The sequence below is a fragment of the Bubalus bubalis genome, chromosome 9 (genome assembly GCF_019923935.1).
Source record: "Bubalus bubalis isolate 160015118507 breed Murrah chromosome 9, NDDB_SH_1, whole genome shotgun sequence".
Lineage (NCBI taxonomy): Eukaryota > Metazoa > Chordata > Mammalia > Artiodactyla > Bovidae > Bubalus > Bubalus bubalis.
This window is the reverse complement of record NC_059165.1, coordinates 56,666,237-56,683,114: the sequence shown is the minus strand read 5'-3', so window position 1 is coordinate 56,683,114 and position 16,878 is coordinate 56,666,237. Positions and strand designations below refer to the sequence as shown.

The following is a 16,878-nucleotide window of genomic DNA, read 5'->3' as shown; positions in this document are numbered from 1 at the left end:
ATTCCATCCTTTTTTTTTTTTTTTTTGTAATAAAGGATAGCAAAAGACAACAAGGATACCTATAAACATCAGGGCTATATTGCCACAATTAGCTTTAGATTTTTACGTCAAATAAAAGAAACTGAATTGTAATCCTGGTTAATGCACTTCTTTATGTGCAAAGAATTGATGTGCAAACACAGCCCCAAATTTCTCTTTTTTCAGTCCTCTGAATTCATGGCAGCTGATCCAAACTGTTGGTTTTTGGAACGTTCTTGATGTTTCTAAACTTCTCTTCCACCTTTTCATATCTCTACTGCTTCGCCCTCTCACATCCCTTCCCTCAACACCTGTAATCCACAAACTCCACTGGAAGCCTGTATTCAAGGGATATATGTGACAGTGGTAGTGAGGAATAAAAAGGCAGTCTATCAAAATCTGGTGTTTGAGGGTAGAAACCACTCTCTCCAACTAACTTTGAACTACTATATTTTCTAAAATATACCTTTGTGGGTAAAAATCAATACAAAAATTTACCATTAAAACTCATACTCTAATCCAGTTTAGCATAAAAGTGATCATGTACAATTCAGAAAGAGAGGAACACTTAACAGATCTTCCCCCCCCCCCCCAAATGGGAGTTCTCCATAAGGATATTTTTATTTACTTGAAAAATGCAAAACGTAAGTAGAACAAACCAGAAGAAAATGAGGGCAACTGACTCTCTGGAATCATAGAAATAAGGAGTTCTTCTATAAAGGTCAATAAGTAATTGATTTTTTTTTACTGTAGTGATTTCAAACTAAACTAACACACCTGAATACACAATGTGTTTATCTTGTTTTTTTCTTTTACTAATAATAAAGCCATAACAATGCACAGGGTTTTAAAAAATGAAGACAAACAGGCAAAAGCTAGCCTCCTTTAACATTCAGAAATCATTTTATGAGTGAATATCAGAAATATTAAGCTTAAAAAGACACTGATTGAAACACTCGCTGCTAGAACATTTGGAAGGAGAGAAAAAAGGTATAAAGTATCCATTAAAAAAGGAGAGAAATCAGTAAAAATCTTTTCCTCAGGCCTCCTCTCTCTCTGAGAATACAATCAACACAATGTTAATAAGAAAAATGTTAAGGGGACACAATTTGCTTCATTCATCCTATGTTTGTACAGGTCTTCATTCCCATTATGTTAATAAGTGAGGCACAGATGCAAATAATAATGAGATGTTAAAATCCACATAAATTTTCATAGCTTCATTAAATGCCAATCAACAGAGCCTTAAACTCCACCTATGACTTAGGTTACAAATTCATCTTGCATCATTCTTTCTCTTTAATAACCATACCCTTCAGAAAACGATCAACTTTTTTATACTAAAGTTTCAAAGCAGTTCCAATAAAAGCTCTTAATTCCACCGAAACCATTTACTTCTATGCCTCCTTTCAGCAGTTGCACCATTAATACTCAAGTGAAACGACATTGAAAATCGAATTATGCACAAATGTGCCTTCATCAATGTTACAAGTTTATGCTAAATTTTTTGAATTTCAGTATTTAAAAAGTATATGAAGGTAGAATGGCTACTGCATTTTACTTAAAGAATGTATCTGAGTATCAATAAGGTTCCTCTCATTTTACTATCAATTAACTTAAATCTTCAAATAGTCTACTATGGCCCATCATGATATTCATAATTTTACAACAATGTAATAACTGGATGTTGTGCTATGCTGATACATCAGAAGGAATTGCCTTCCCTCACAAAAGAGAGTGAAAAGTGTTTTTAAGTGTTTTAAGAAAAAGCAATTTTAGGTGACATCTTAAAAAGTCAAATTACAATTTATGCTTTAAAAGAATTTAAACAGAATGCAAGTGAAGTTATTAGTGGATTTAATATTTCTGTATCTCAAGTCAGAAAGGCATTATTTAACATAGTTGTGGTCTTAACATGTTGAATTATCTGATTACTCAAGGTCATTGGTCATAAAATTTGGCTAGAACCATGTAACATATAGAGAAGAGAAAGCAATGGATTTTAATTATATCAGGGTTACTATTTGAAAACAATAGGCTAATTCAATGATGGTAAAAAGAAACACTGTTTCAATTTACTTGGAAGAAGCTTTGTTCTGGGTAATCACAGTTCCCAATGTTAAGATAATGCCACGAAGCACAAAATTTTCAAACCTTCTCAAACAATCCTGTAAAGATATTACATCTTTTCATAGGACACAAACTACTGGTTATAATTCCAAACCACACATCAGCCTAAAATAATCATTTCACTAAATATTAAAGAATCTCGAAAGAGCCACATCATCGTTTTGCCTACCATCGTATGGCTGTTGAGGCTGACATACCTTAAATGTTATCAACGACTAAAAAAGTATTAAAGCTAGCTTTAATGACTTAAGAATAACTATATTAAGACTTATTCTCCAGATCCTAGATTTTATAGGGCTTAATGAAAGTTAACTGACTAGAAAATGAGAAGTTCTTGTTCCACGCCTTTTTTACAGTAAGGAAAATGAAAATAATACCATGCTGAGTATCAGAACAAAAAGCATTAATTATCACCAAGCGCTTCCTAAGATATATTATTTTTCTTTGTACAATTAAATGTTTTATAAATCAATGTAGCAGTTTCCTACAAATACCTTAGTCAAACCAAATGTACTTATTCTTTTAAAACAAATAAGCACAATCATGAATTCCACTACCAAAAACTGAGATTGAAAAATTTAAAACACAGCATGTCTTTTAAGATTGAAGCACAACAGGCTAATGTAGTAACATCTCAAATCTTCCTACTGAAAACATTTTAAACCTTCAGTTCAGAATGACAGCAATAAAAAGTTTAAATGTTCTACGTAAAAGATAATTATTATTTAAGTAACAGATTAGTAGGTAGTTTACATTAAAACACACAAGAACCAAGGATTTTTTTTTTTTCTTTTATAAGAAACGTCTAAGCCTTTTAAAAGGAATAGAACATAGCCTAAATCGAAGTCTAAAATTTTTCCCCAACGAGCACAGCTTCCTACTTAAAGAGGAAAAAAATGAGTCAACTCAGTATTAGGGTAAATCATTAATAGAAAAAGTATTTTTAAAAGTTTTAAACAAAATTTTCAATGACTAGTTAGTGGGAAGTGACTACCATTAACACTTTAGAACTTGAAGTACTTACGTACAAAGAAATCATGGTGTCTAGTATGCCCTCCTCCCAACTCAAAAAGTCTCACTGATTAATCGGTCTTGTGTCTCTACAATTAATTTTTATATTTTCCTTCACACCTAAAATGTGATACATACTTATCTGAATTGGCAATGGGTGTGCAGGACAGAGCATTTAACTCCTACCAACAGATTCCCTTACATTTAGAACTTTTTCTTGGTAATTACATTTTTACAGACCTTTTTGAGTCAAACAGAAATGTCAGTATACTTATAAATGATGGAGAATAAAGAAGATAGGAACAAATAAAACATAGCTGAGACTGAAGCTTAACAATGCTGACCATTAGTTATATATGTGAGAACTTGCAGGAACATTTGAAAGTAAACTCAGCACCAATTTCTTTCTTAAAGAAACCAATCAGCAGACGTAACTCATCTACCCTGGGTCAGGAACTCTGTCCTACATCTAATACTCAGGTCAGGTAAACTGCTCACTGCACTGCTTTAGTAATCTCACGACTCAGTTTCTTCAACAGGAAGGTTCACAGTTTGAAGAAAAGGGTTCATTGTTAGTACTTCTAATTTTCCCCAGGCTAACACTTCACAGATGTACAAATACAGCAGAAGGTTTGATTATGTAAGTATTAAAGGTGTTTTTCATTGCAATGTAAGAGCATATTTTAGGACAACTGAAAATTATGCACAATAAATATGTTTCCACACATTATCCCCCTCTGAATTTATATCACTTTTACTAAAGTTATCTGTTAATGAGCAATATTAAGTTTTCACATAAAATTTTCAATCACTGCCCGGTGGGATACCAAATACCACTATTTTGGAAAAAACAAACACAAAACTTGAAAGGGTTTTGTACAGACAAATCACATAGTTTGTCTACCGAGCTTACTTTCAAAAGACCACTTAAACTTTTTCACGTGAAAAAGCACTTGAATTGCGGTCGAATACATTCAAATAAATGTTTAAATCTATCAATGGATCTGAAACATACCATTTTCAAGAAACAGAAAGACTTAATCTTACCTTGAATAGCCGTTAGAAAAAACAGATCGACCAGAGAAGTTCAAAGTCCCCAAGGAAGTCAAGTTATCATCTCCAGACCCTTGGCATCTATTCCAATTTTCTGAACCAACAGGAATTGGTGGAATGACATTAAAAATAGGTTTCTGATCCTGCTGTTGAGAAAGGGATGCTGTATTCATGTCGTAGTGGTACATCTGTCCCCCAGAGGTACTCACACCATGAACAGAAATGGCAGACATTTTATTACCAATTATATTGGCCCCAGAAAAGCTGGCCTGACAATAAACTGGGCCCAGTTTCTCCTGCTTAATTACCCCAGGGGTGCAGAGTTCGATAAAATCTTCTTTTTCTGTTTTCACTTGGGGCAGTGGCACACTGTTAGGACCTGGTAAGATCAAATCTCCATTGTCTTTAATTTTAGGCTTAGTGTCCGGTAAAACAAGAGGCTTACAGTCCTCATTCGAGCTTCCTTCCAGAAGGAATGGATCATCCTCTCCTGCCAAAGGAGAAAGCAAACAGTTTTCATCTATCAAGAGGTCTGAGCTCCAAGGACTCTCACTTGTCTCTTTACTTGGGGACCCAGAAGAAAACTCCAAATCCTGGAGCTTTTTCCTCCAAATGTCAAAGGTGCTTTGGTCTGTGGTATACAACTTCATATTACCCCCGTTACTGCCCTTCTGGCCTTTCAAATTCTGCTGTTCTGAAGACACATCAGAGTGAGTTTTTGGAAACTCCTTCTCTGTGGGGGCAGCAGAGACAGCAGCGGATGCCGAATTCTTAGGGTTCTCTGGAACACTGGTTGACCTATTGAGGTTTGCGATGCTTTCTTCCAGAAGCCGAAAGTCTGTTTCCCCAGAGGAAAGGCTGATTTGGCCCTGCTGTGGGAATCCCAGGTCATTTCCCATCACTTTTGTCTCTGTCTCTCCCATGTACAGTCCCATTGACAGTGAAACTGCCTTGGACAGATCTGGCTGCTGCGCATTGCTTCCTGAGCCTTTGGGAAAATCAACCAGAAGTCTTTGCTGCTTGGAGTCTGACTGAGAAGCAGCAGCCAGTGAGGGAGAAGATGCAGAAACCTTCACAGTAGCTCCTCCCCTTAGGGTTTTATAGAAGTCCATCACATTTCCCCTCTCTCGACCAAGCACACTGCTGGGGATTTCTTCTCTATTGGGGGTGCTTAATGACTCCTTGGGGTCCATCAGTGAGTATCAGCTACAAAAAAAGAAGGGGACATAATAAGCTACAAAATCACATTATCTCTGTGATCCGATTAGTAAGAGCCTGTTAAATGAAGCTTTTAGTTAACACCGGATCTAATTCCTTGTTATCAAAAGAGTAGATAGACTCTGTCTTCCAGAATACAAAAGCAGAGGCTCCTGCTCCCATTCAGTGCACCACATTTAAAAGTACAATGCAGTCCATTTGCACAGCTCTGAACAAAATTGTATCAAACTAAGCCTGGGTATTCATCTTGCCACTCACAAACTGGTAACTTTGTTAATCAGACATTATAATTCATGACATCTGATTATTCTCAAGTTCCAGCTGATGTCAAAGTATTTAATTTTAAAAAAGTATGATCATTTCTTTTCAACTAATCAAGGTTATCGGCTTTTCTGAGAACCAATAAACATAAAATTTGATAAACACTATGCTAGAATTCTCTGTTTCTAATTACTCCCCAATTCCCCTCCTACTGGCTGGTCACACATCCAAACCTTTTAGTCCAACCTACTGGTGAACCATGTATTTTATTTGAAAAATAAACAATGATGGTCTGCTCATTTTCCAACAGAGTAGGAAAAGGCTCTTATTTTAACCCATATTTCCTACTGAATGTGCCTAATAGTGCCTGCCTTCAAATTTTGGACGTATGAAATGAAAGGCACTGTACACAGGCTAATCAAAATTTAGATTTTAAAAAAGTAGAATAGAATACGTAGTAGCTGCACACTACAATTTTAGCTTAAATACTGTACAAGAACTATAGCTCTCTCAAACCCTTACAACACAATAGAATCTATGAAACTACATGTTTTTAAAGTGCTTAAGACCTCAGTATGAAATACTATTATAATCTCGAAATTAAATGTTTTCCTTTCTGAATATCTAAGTATTGAAAAAACAAAGGAAAAAAAAAAAAAAACACCCCAGACCTGTAAAATCACATTTATATAAATCCAAGTAAAACGCTCAGAACAATTTGCTCCACATTCTAAAGCTTCACCTATCCTAATTCTGAGCCTTCTTTCAAGAAGGTTAGGTTGACAGGTTATTGACAATCAAGATGTTTTAAGAGGCAGGCAGAGTCTTTGATAAGCATTATTTGCGACATTATATTCAAATCCCGTTCAAAGAAAGAAAACTTTTCCTGTACGGAGACTTTAAGATGCTCAAACTTCACTGGTCCTGTCTAAAAGTGGAATGTGATGAAGGTAGACAGTGGTAGGCACCCGCCTCTACAAATCTCAAGGGTAAACTGCTTTTCATCCCCGCCCCTCTGCTGTATTTATCTGATAACGATCTCTAAACATAAGGTATCAAATGGAGCCTAATGAATTTCCACGCCGCTTTGACAGCTGCCTTCAAACTCGAAACCAAAACAAAACTTCATAAAACGAAAAGATATCTCAAACGACTTTATCCCCCCGTTTAAGTTGCAAATAACCCTGTCACAGTAATCGGCGTTAACGAACCATGCCAAGGGGTCTTAAGCGGCATTACACGGCTGCAATCGTCAAGTCTGCAATCCCAAAACGTCAAACTAGCGCTTGTCAAAAATTGCACCACAAAACTATAATGGTTAGGGAGGGTCTTTTTTCTAAAAGGGGCTACTTCAAACCTTCAGGCGCGAAGTGATGTCAAGCGCTAAAGAACAAACCCGGGGCCGAGGGAGGCGAGAGGGGAAAAAAGTGCGAGGTTAAGAGAGAAATGTGTCCAGACCTGTTGAGTTCTTTTCTTCGACACGCCCACTTCCACCAGATAACGCCAGCCCCGGCCGAAGTCTCCAAGTCGCAGACTGTCAGCCCCCTGCGTGTGTGTGTGTGCGCGCGCGCGCGCGCACACACACACACACACACACACACACTGCGTGCCCGCCAGAAAGGAGACGCACTGGAGCCTCGACACAAACCCTGCTCGCGCTCGGGCGCACAAGGGTGGAGTGGAAAGATTCAGGCGAGGAGAATTCAGACGCCACTCAACGTTCACCAGAAAAATGGGTGTCAGGGAGGCCCCCCTGTGAGGGAAAAGAAAGGGAGCTAGGGAAGGGGAAAAAAAAAAAAAAAAAGCCAGGATTCCTTGCCAGGGAACGAGAGCGAGAGCCTGGAAACGTGGGGCGGCTCGACGAGGCTCCACTCGCAGGGAGCTCGGGTTCCTCCCCCTCGGCCCGGCCGGGGGACGGCAGCCCAGGGAGAGGAAGAGGCCAGCTCTGTCACCCGCGCGCTGCCCTTTCGTCACCGTCACCCGGCCCTCGCCAGCCCCCACCCCCACTCCCCGAGGCTAATAAAAGTTTGCGAGCTACCGCGGCGCCCCCGAGCCAGCCTCTAGGCCCCGGCCCGCACCTCGGGGAGCAAGCGCTCACGCGGGCCCCAGCCCCCGGCCCTCCCCTTACCTCTGCCGGCTGCGCCGCTTACCCGCCACCGTCCGCGGCTCCCACCGCAGCCGAGATAAACAACTTAGCGTGTGAAAGCAGGAGGAGCAGGAGAGAGAGATTTTTTTCTCTAAAAAAAAGGAAGTAAACAGCCGCCCCCTTCTCCATGAGGGGGAGGGGAGAGCCCCTATTTGAGAAAGTCTCCCATTTCCCGGCTGACAAGCCAGACCCCCGCCCCGCGCACGTCTTCGCGGGTCGGGGCTCTCGGGCGCGCGTCCTCCCTGCCGGCGCTCCGCCGCTCCGGCTGCGGCGTCTCTTTCCACCCACTAGAATCCGTCCCCGACGGGCGGGCGGTGACTCGGGCTCCCGTCACAGACTCGAGCTCGCAAAATGGAGGAGGAGGAGGAGGGGAGGCAGCGCGGACACGCGAAAGGGCCGCCCGGCCGCGGCGAGCGAGCGGGACCGAGGGGGGCGGGCGGAGGCGGCGCCACGGCGCGCACACACACACACGGGCGCACACACACACACACGCGCGCGCGCGCGCGCACGCGCTCCCACTCCACCCCCGGCCGCTCCCCGCCCGAGGGGCCGCGCGGCGGCGCGGGGAACTGTGCAACCTGTTGGCGACGCTCGGCAACTGCAGGAGCGGCCGCGGCCCCCGCCCCCACGCCCTCCGCGCGGGCCCCGCCACCCCGGCCGCGACGGCGCCTGCCCGCCCGCGGCCCCCCGGCGCGGCTCCCGCCCAGGCCGCCTCCTCGCCCCCTACCTCTCCACCCCGCAGGCAAAAGGAGAGGAGGCGCCGGCGGGGCCGACCTGGCCTTTCTGGGGCGGACTTCCGAGGGAAGCCGAGTTTTCTCTACAGTTTCTCTTCTTGCCGCTCCTTCCCGCCCCCGCCCAACTCCGCGACTCCAGATCCACTCCGGAGCTCGCCCAGTCCTTCGGCGGTAAACGCCGTCAGCGCCCCTGCGGATGACAGCGGGCTGGCTGGGGGAGCCGGGGCGCGGCCGCAGCAGAGCCGCGGGGCCGGTCCGCGCCTCCGCCCCCGGGCCGAGTTGAGCGAAGTGTGTCACTTCGAACGGGGCTACGGGATTGCACGGAAACGGTGCCGCAGCGTCTCGGCCGCTCGCGGGACCGGACAGCCAGACACGCCCTCTGGGGAGGCTTCAGGGAGGGGCGGGCAGGGAAGAGGGTCGGCTCGTACGTACTCTTGGCCTACGGGGAGTCGCGTGCCGGCCGACCGCCACCCCCGCATCGTCTGAGCGGCCCAGTCTGCACCCGCCGAGCGCGCTCGCACCCAGAGTGAAGTTGCAAAGCAGAACCCACCCTCCCCCGCGCCGCGACCGTCCCCCACCCTCTTCTCCGAGTCTGCGAGGCGGCGACGGCGGCAGAAGGAGGCGCCGCCTGCCAAGTTCAACCCCCATCCCTCCCTCCGTCCTAGGGCGCTCACACTTGAAGGAAGTTGCACGCCAAATGCAAAACCTCCGGCGAACTAGATTTCTTTGCACTTTTTATTATTTTTAAGGAAAGCAGGAGGTGGCAGGCCTAAAAGCAAGTTGCAAGCGAAATAGTAAGTTGCTTGCAAAGTATGCCCTCCTCCCCCGCCACCCCCAACTCCTGACCTCTCCTTCCATCCCCCTCGGGGGCCCACGTTCAAGTTTCCCGCAGAGGCCCTTCCCCAGAATCTTGATATTTGCTGCACTCGCCTCAATGCATTGCTCACCATTTCGTGTTCATGGGACCCCAGTCCCTCCAAATAAAATTGAACACACGCAGCTTTAAAATGTCAGCGTGAAACTCCTTCCAGCTGTTCCCGTTACGCACCTCCCCCTCCATCCGAGGGAAACACGTGGCTTGTCCCCATAGAGAGGGGCGTGGGGCGAGGGGAGTCGGCGCGGGAGGCCCCCGCCCCAGCCCCCTCCCCAAGCTCGCCGCCTCGGGAGGGCTAGGGCGACGCCGAGATCGAGCCTCCTACCTTGGGCGGCACATACTACCATTTGTGTGACTCGGGGAAAGGTTGTGTTTGTGTTGCTTTAGGGTTTGGGGAGGTAACTTTTGCGCCCCTACAGGTGACATCCCTTGCCTGCTGCTGCCGGGGGCGGAGGCTGCGGCAGCTCCACCTAGCCCTGCCCGGGTGCTCGCCGCAGCTACTCTTTCCCCCAGCTGCACCCAGACTGGCAGCGGCTGCTCTGCCCTGACATTTGCAGAGGATTGGGTAAGCGCGTGCCGGAAACCGCCCGTCGCCATCTTGGTAAAGGCAGCTGACGCCGCTTGGCTGCGCGTCCACCATCTTGGCCGAGGTTCTCATTACCCGGCAGCCGAAGTCGCTCGCCTTTGGTTCTGAGGTGGTGGACGCTGCCCCGTGTGTTGTCCAAGGATGACAGGGGAGAACTAGGCTATTAGCAAGCCACCTGTGCGGAGGCGATCTGCACTGGCCGCCTCCATATGATGCCAGGGCCACCATCTTGGCAAAGGAAAAGACGCTCACCGCCTGAGGCAAGAAGGGACCCAAGACCTTTGCCAGCGTAGAACCCTCAGCCAGGAGAATTTTTATGAAGAGCACTGAGCAACCCAGTTGCTAACAAAACCCCTTCTGTTAGCAACACCTCTTCTGATCCGGAAGAAATGACTTCTCTTTTCTTTTCCTTGTCAGTAGTCAACTGGAGGGAAGCCCTACTCTTGGGTGCTCAACGTGGCCTCTAAATGAGAATTGACTCCTAGCATGCTACTTTGCCTACTTTCCAGGCTTCTTACCTTCCAAGTTTCAAATACTAGAATCACATGTCTTTACCCAATGGATCCCTAAACAACCAACAGCTTCATGGAAAGAAAGTCAAGACCCAAACCTACAATGTTACCTTGCTGCTGCTGCTAAGTCACTTCAGTCGTGTCCGACTCTGTGTGACCCCATAGATGGCAGCCCACCAGGCTCCCCCATCCCTGGGATTCTCCAGGCAAGAATACTGGAGTGGGTTGCCATTTCCTTCTCCAATGCATAAAAGTGAAAACTTGCACTGAAGTGAATATCCTTGTACATCTGCTTAGACGTCATATTAGGAATTATTTAAGTATTCAAACATATGATAAAGGGGGAAGGGCAGACTTCCCTGGTGGCTCAGTGGTAGAGTCTGCCTGCCAATGTGGGAGATGCTGGTTCACTTCCTGGATGGGGAAGACCCCCCTGGAGAAGGGAATGGCTACCCACTCCAGTATTCTTGCCTCGGAAACCCCATGGACAGGTGAGCCTGGTGGGCTACAGTTCACAGGGTTGCAAGAGAGTCCCAAATGACTTAGCAACTAAACAACAAAACATATGTAAAGGGACCCTAACATATCTAATCAAGTGTCTCTTCCCGTACCATAATCCTGTTTCATAGTTGAATCTCTGCTTTTAAAAAACAAACAAACACTTCATCCCTCTTACCTGTTCATATTGCAGGTTGCTGGCACCCTGCATTTATATAACATCCGCTTTTACAAGAGTTCCCAATTCTCCCGTCTCATTTTTTTCTTGCAGGTCCAGTGAATCACTTTAAAATGGGAGAGGACTCATTGTTTCAGATTAACAATCACCATTGAAAACACTTAAAGTGGAGCAAAAGTGGTAAATTTTCCTGATTCGTTTCTTTTCAGTGGTCTAAGTATGCCTGTTAATTTTTTAATTTGATGGGAAACCTCTCATTCTTTAGTCTTTCATGTTTATATGAAAGCATGCATAAACTTTAGATTAGCCCTGTATCTGCTTTTCAGAGTATTAAAATTGTTATGCTTTGTGGCTAACATTTATTGATTCCCCCAACACACACACACACCCCACACACAGAATCTGCTGCCCACTTCTGCTGACAACAGCTGAATAGATAGGTATATATGGTTTTAACATGAGAACCCGAGGCTTACAGAGCTTGAAGTTTATCTAAGATCACATAGCTAAGCATGGAGGGTAGAAATAGACAATATTAAAGAGATTTTTGTTCACTGATCTTGTAATTTCCACAAAAGAGTTTGCAAATCCTGTGATACACCTGCAATAAATGTGTATGGAATTTAATTCAAGAAATGAAATCCTGTGTACCAGAAAGGACATGAGATTAAGCATTGTAATAATAACAGCAATTCTAACAGTAAACATTCACTGAACTTCCATCTACCAGGCACCACTGAAAGTGTTTTATATATATGATCTTATCTTTAAATATGAAAAATTACTGATAGAAAATTATTAATCTGTAACACTGGGAAGTTATAATTACCAAAAAAGAAGAAATAGGATGAATCCCTACTTAAGGGGGAATATATTTGATTGTCTCAGAAGTAAAGGTGGGAATGAGGTGATATATCCAAACTGCGACAAGGCAAGGACCTTTACTGTCTTGTTCATTGCTATATGTTCCACTCCTAGAATAGAGTCCAGTACATAGTTATAATAAAACACTGGGTTAACTAGACATAATATCACTTTTACTGCATTGTTGCATTGTTGTGGAGGCCAAAGGAGTTAATGAAATGTGTCCAAATATTACTCAAGATCTTCATTTTAATTGACTTATGTTTAAACACCTGAGTACTCCTTCCTAAAAAAATTAAAACAAACAAACAACAAAGACCCATTACTGTTTGATCCTATAGTGTCCTGTACTTTACCATGGTAGCACATTACAGTGATCGTTTGCTACTTCTGGATTCGTTTGTTAAATTTCTTCTCCCCCTCTAGAATATAAACTGCTCTGGGACTTCCCTGGTAGTCCAGTGGCTAGGACTCTAGGCTCCCAGTGCAAAGGGGCCTGGGTTCGATCCCTGGTCAAGAAACCAGATGCCACATGCTGCAACTAAGACCCAGCACAGCCAAATAAATAAATATTAAAAAATTTGTAAAAAGCTCTTTGATGGCAGAGCCTGTGTCTGTCTTTTGCAACACTGTATCACTGCTGCTGCTGCTGCTAAATTGCTTCAGTCATGTCCGACTCTGTGCGACCCCATAGATGGCAGCCCACCAGGCTCCTCTGTCCCTGGGATTCTCCAAGCAAGAACACTGGAGTGGCTTGCCATTTCCTCCTCCAGTGCATGAAAGTGAAAAGTGAAAGTGAAGTCGCTCAGTCATGTCTGACTCTTCGCGACCCCATGGACTGTAGCCTACCAGGCTCCTCCGTCCATGGGATTTTCCAGGCAAGAGTACTGGAGTGGGTTCCCATTTCCTTCAACTGTATCACTAGTACATACTAGGTACCCAGTGGCTGTCTGTTAAATGAATAAGTAAATGAAGGAAGGAAGGAAGAAATGGAATGGGTCTGAGACTATACCCTAAGGTGAATAAAACCTTAAACCTGAACAGTAACTAAACCACTTTTTTACATTTATACAGCAATTGATTATCAGAGTGAATTCTCTAATTCTGTTCATCTGTTGTATCATTTTAGATAGCTAGTTGGAACCTGCTATTATATATATATATATATATATATATATATGTATATAAAGCACAAGAAGCTCTGCTTGGTGCTCTGTGATGACCTGGATGTGCAGTGGGATGGAGGTGGGAAGGAGATCTAAGAGGAAGGGATATATGTACACATTTAGCCTATTCACTTCATTGTATAGCAGAAATTAACAACATTGTAAAGCAATTGTATACCAATTTTAAAAAAAGAAAAAATCCAGGCCTCACTGCCAGAATGCTCCTCCAAATCATCAATTAAGTCCTGTCACGCTCCTGCTTAAGCATCTACAATAAATCCCTATCAGTGTATACAGACCTCAACTCTCATTCTGGTCAGTATTTAAGACTATGACTTTCACCTTTGTAGAAGGCAAAACTTTGTCACCGATGTGATTGGACTGGTATTAAAGTCAGTTAAAGCAAGGGAATCATAAAAAATTATAGTTGTAAATTTGAAGCTTTAAAACCTAGAATTCATGACTGAATATTTAGTTGTTAATCCTTTGATGAGGGTCTAAAGCTTTGGAGAGTCCAGTGACTGGCATTTTGTGTTTTCATTCATGTATAAAGTACACCTGCATTGCATCAGCATAGCTGTTAAAAGCCAGACTGGCTGGCTGGCCTCCACCTCTATGAAGAATGTAACCTTGGGCAACCTCACTCTCTGTGCCTCAGTTTCTATTGTCTGTAAAATGGGGATGATATTAGGTTGGCCAAAAAATTCACTTGGGTTTTTCCATAAGATATTACGATAATAGTACTAACTCAAATGATTATAAAGATTAAGCAAATGTGATATATATGAAATGCTTTGACTAATTCTTAGGGTATATTAAATGTTCAGTCATCATTAGCAGTTATTAATATGCGGTATTACTATTTTTCAAGTTTTCTTTAAAGTAGAGCAAGAAATTAAAAATACTTAAAAATAATATGAGTATAGATTTCTAAATTTTTATAATTCATCCTCTCTTCCTCACCCCGATCTTTTAAAGTAGTCTTATATTCACCTAGTTTGACAGAAATTATTTCTAGGGTGTTTTTCCATTTGGATTTTATAAACCAAAAAGTTTCATTACTCATGTTTCATCATTTTACTTAATATTTAATTAAATCAAGTAATTACTAGAAGAATGCAAATGGAATAAACATAATTTGGGGGGAAAAACTGCCAGGAACTGTTGGAGAGCATACATGGTAGAAACAGCAATGTGTGGAGCATAGGAAGTAACCGTGGCCCCAGTGTTCAGCCTGTCCTGCATTAGTCAGTATGTTTCCAGGGAGAATGGAGAACCTGGATTAGTTGAGATGAATGCCTTTAGTAGTTTCAGTTAAGAGAGAGCCTGATGAAGAAAGAGCACAGTGTACATGCCACATTCATTTCCACCTTTACCATTGTTTACCACATGTATTTCCTTTTACATAAAGAGACCTCCTCGTAACTTATTTTCCTACAGCCCATGATTCCTTGTCATGGCTGTACTTTCTGGTTATTCTATCCTTTTATCCCCCCACCTCACTTTAAATCTATGACATTAAATGTAAATTAGAATCAATAAATTTTTATCATTTTCATATGTATTAATTTGGAGTATGGCAGTTCATTGAATATGTTAATTTTACATTAAGCCAGCAAAAGCAGATTTCGTGGGTTGTTGGAACTTACTTAAAAAGATTACTTCTACAGCTACCATAGCTATTAGATGCCTCTTTAAAACAGTATCCTGTCTTTAGGAAACACTTGTTCTTGTTTAACTTTGTAAGGTCAGAATTTCAACGGAATCCAGCTGAGTTCCAAAAGCCCTGTCTTTCTTTGCTTCAATATTTGCATTTTACACCAGACATGCTTTTTATAAACAATTCACATTTAGAACAGCAAGTTCTTCATCATAATGAATTCCACTTTGGTACTTCTTTTTGTAATTGGAATTAACATTCCCACATGAACTGGGAAATGCTAAATTGTTACGGGCATCCCTGGTGTTTTGCTGATTCTTATGATGCTTCAATGGTTTCATCATAAGCTACCTAAAATATCACAATTTATACTCATATGCATGATATGCTTATGGGTGTCCTATTAAGTCTATATTCTTTATGCTGCAGAACTTAGTTTAAGCAATACCTGATTCAAAGAGGAGGTAAATATCAGCAGATAAATGAGATAAATGTTGCAGTGAGCAGGAACCTAATGTTTTTTAGTGTTTGCAGACATTAGAGCAAGCACCCTGTATAACTGTAACAAGTATTACGTACCTTGTTTTTCATTTGTGGCATTTGTGGCTGGCCATTATGTCATTAGCTTTCTTCCTCTTTCTGATTTAATCTCCTTTTCTATTCCATGTTCCTTTAGTAGAGATTGTTTCAATCGGTTCCATTTCCAGGTGGAACCTTTCAGCTCATTTTCAAAAACTTACATTTCCATTTTGGTGCTTATGCCTTGTTTGTTTATTAGGTCATGCTGGATGGTGCATACAAAAGGAGTTTTTAAACACTAAGCTTGGGAAAACAAGTAGGGGTGTGTATACTTTTTCATTGTTAGTTCATCACAACAAAAGTAATTATTAATTTTATTGACAATCATCATTGCCCCTCTTCACTCCTTCCCCAGATAGTGCAATGGGTGGCCTGACAATTCCAGCAGAGGAGTGGCAATTCATGAGTGCTGGAGCCGGATGCACCTGCTTGGGGAGCTGATTGCTAAGTTTTCAGGAATTCTGTAAGTCATTTGTTCATCATGGCCAAGATTCAAAACTAAACCATTTAGAAACTTACAATTAAACAAAATACTTAAAAAACCAAGGTAATAAATGCTCAAAACTTTACTTCTTAATTGCTTTACCATTATCTATGCTTTAAAGTTGTTTCTGTCCATCCTTTATAATGCATATCCCATATAATGGTGTGATACAACATCTCTTCCCAACTCTGCATTCAGAAATGTTATCTCAGTAGTTTGAAATCTATCGTGATGGAGTATGTACACTATAGAAATTGGAAAACACTGCAAATCAGAGCTTGACTTATTGTGTTATTGTCTAAACCTAAGAAAATGATAGAAGAAAATTTAGCAATAAAGATTGAACGTCAATGTGTGTTCATTCATGAATAACACAAAAAACTGATGAAATATTTTTCCAGTACTTGAAAACTACTATCTGATCAACAGAGAAGCACTCACAATCATTGCCAAAGTGTAGTCCTCACATCATTGCCAAAGTGTAGTCCAAACATACATCTTTGTTGTTTTACTTTCATCTTACTCATTAATGTAAAAAAAAAAAGTCATCAACATTCATGTTTGAACTTCAGTGGCATGAGTGACTTCTTTGCTGAACTGAATATTAACCAAATATGATCTGCTTTTGCCAAACATAATTGAATTGCATCTGTAGGCTGACTGTGGGTACAAGAGTTTAGCAAAAACCACTGAAACCAATCTGAAAATCAATGGGCTATATAGAATTTACTGTAAAAAGTGTTGTGTATTTTATTATTTTTTGGTAAACTGTATGCTATGCATTCTTTGTATCAGTAAAACTGTATAATAGATACAGAGATACTCCCTCGCAGCAGCTGTTAGACATTTATCAGCACACTGATTATGGATGTAATCTAATTTACTATTTGAAAGCTCATTCCACCT

General features: G+C 42.2%; 1 protein-coding gene and 1 long non-coding RNA gene across 11 annotated transcripts in view; one reads left to right on the top strand and one right to left on the bottom strand.

Moving 5' to 3' along the window:
- Positions 1–9,656, bottom strand: part of NR3C1 (nuclear receptor subfamily 3 group C member 1) — a 119,407-nt gene extending 109,751 nt beyond the window's left edge. For 2 of the 10 annotated variants that reach the window (XM_044947533.2, XR_006553339.2), the window contains exons 1-2: positions 7,820–8,290; positions 4,207–5,418 (exon numbers count right to left, since the gene is read on the bottom strand). In XM_044947533.2, coding sequence (XP_044803468.1) covers positions 4,207–5,405 — 1,199 coding nt within the window. In that variant the 5' untranslated portion in view covers positions 5,406–5,418; positions 7,820–8,290. Of the gene's footprint in view, positions 1–4,206; positions 5,419–7,149; positions 7,264–7,819; positions 8,291–8,564; positions 8,900–9,003; positions 9,140–9,518 lie in introns of those variants that run through there. The other 8 variants (XM_044947527.2, XM_044947530.2, XM_044947526.2 and 5 more) reach the window with 8 other exon arrangements.
- Positions 9,234–16,425, top strand: LOC123335059. The gene is made up of 3 exons (XR_006553340.1): positions 9,234–9,365; positions 11,313–11,399; positions 15,844–16,425. It is a non-coding gene; the product is annotated as an uncharacterized LOC123335059 (long non-coding RNA).
- The last annotated feature ends 453 nt before the right edge of the window (positions 16,426–16,878 follow it).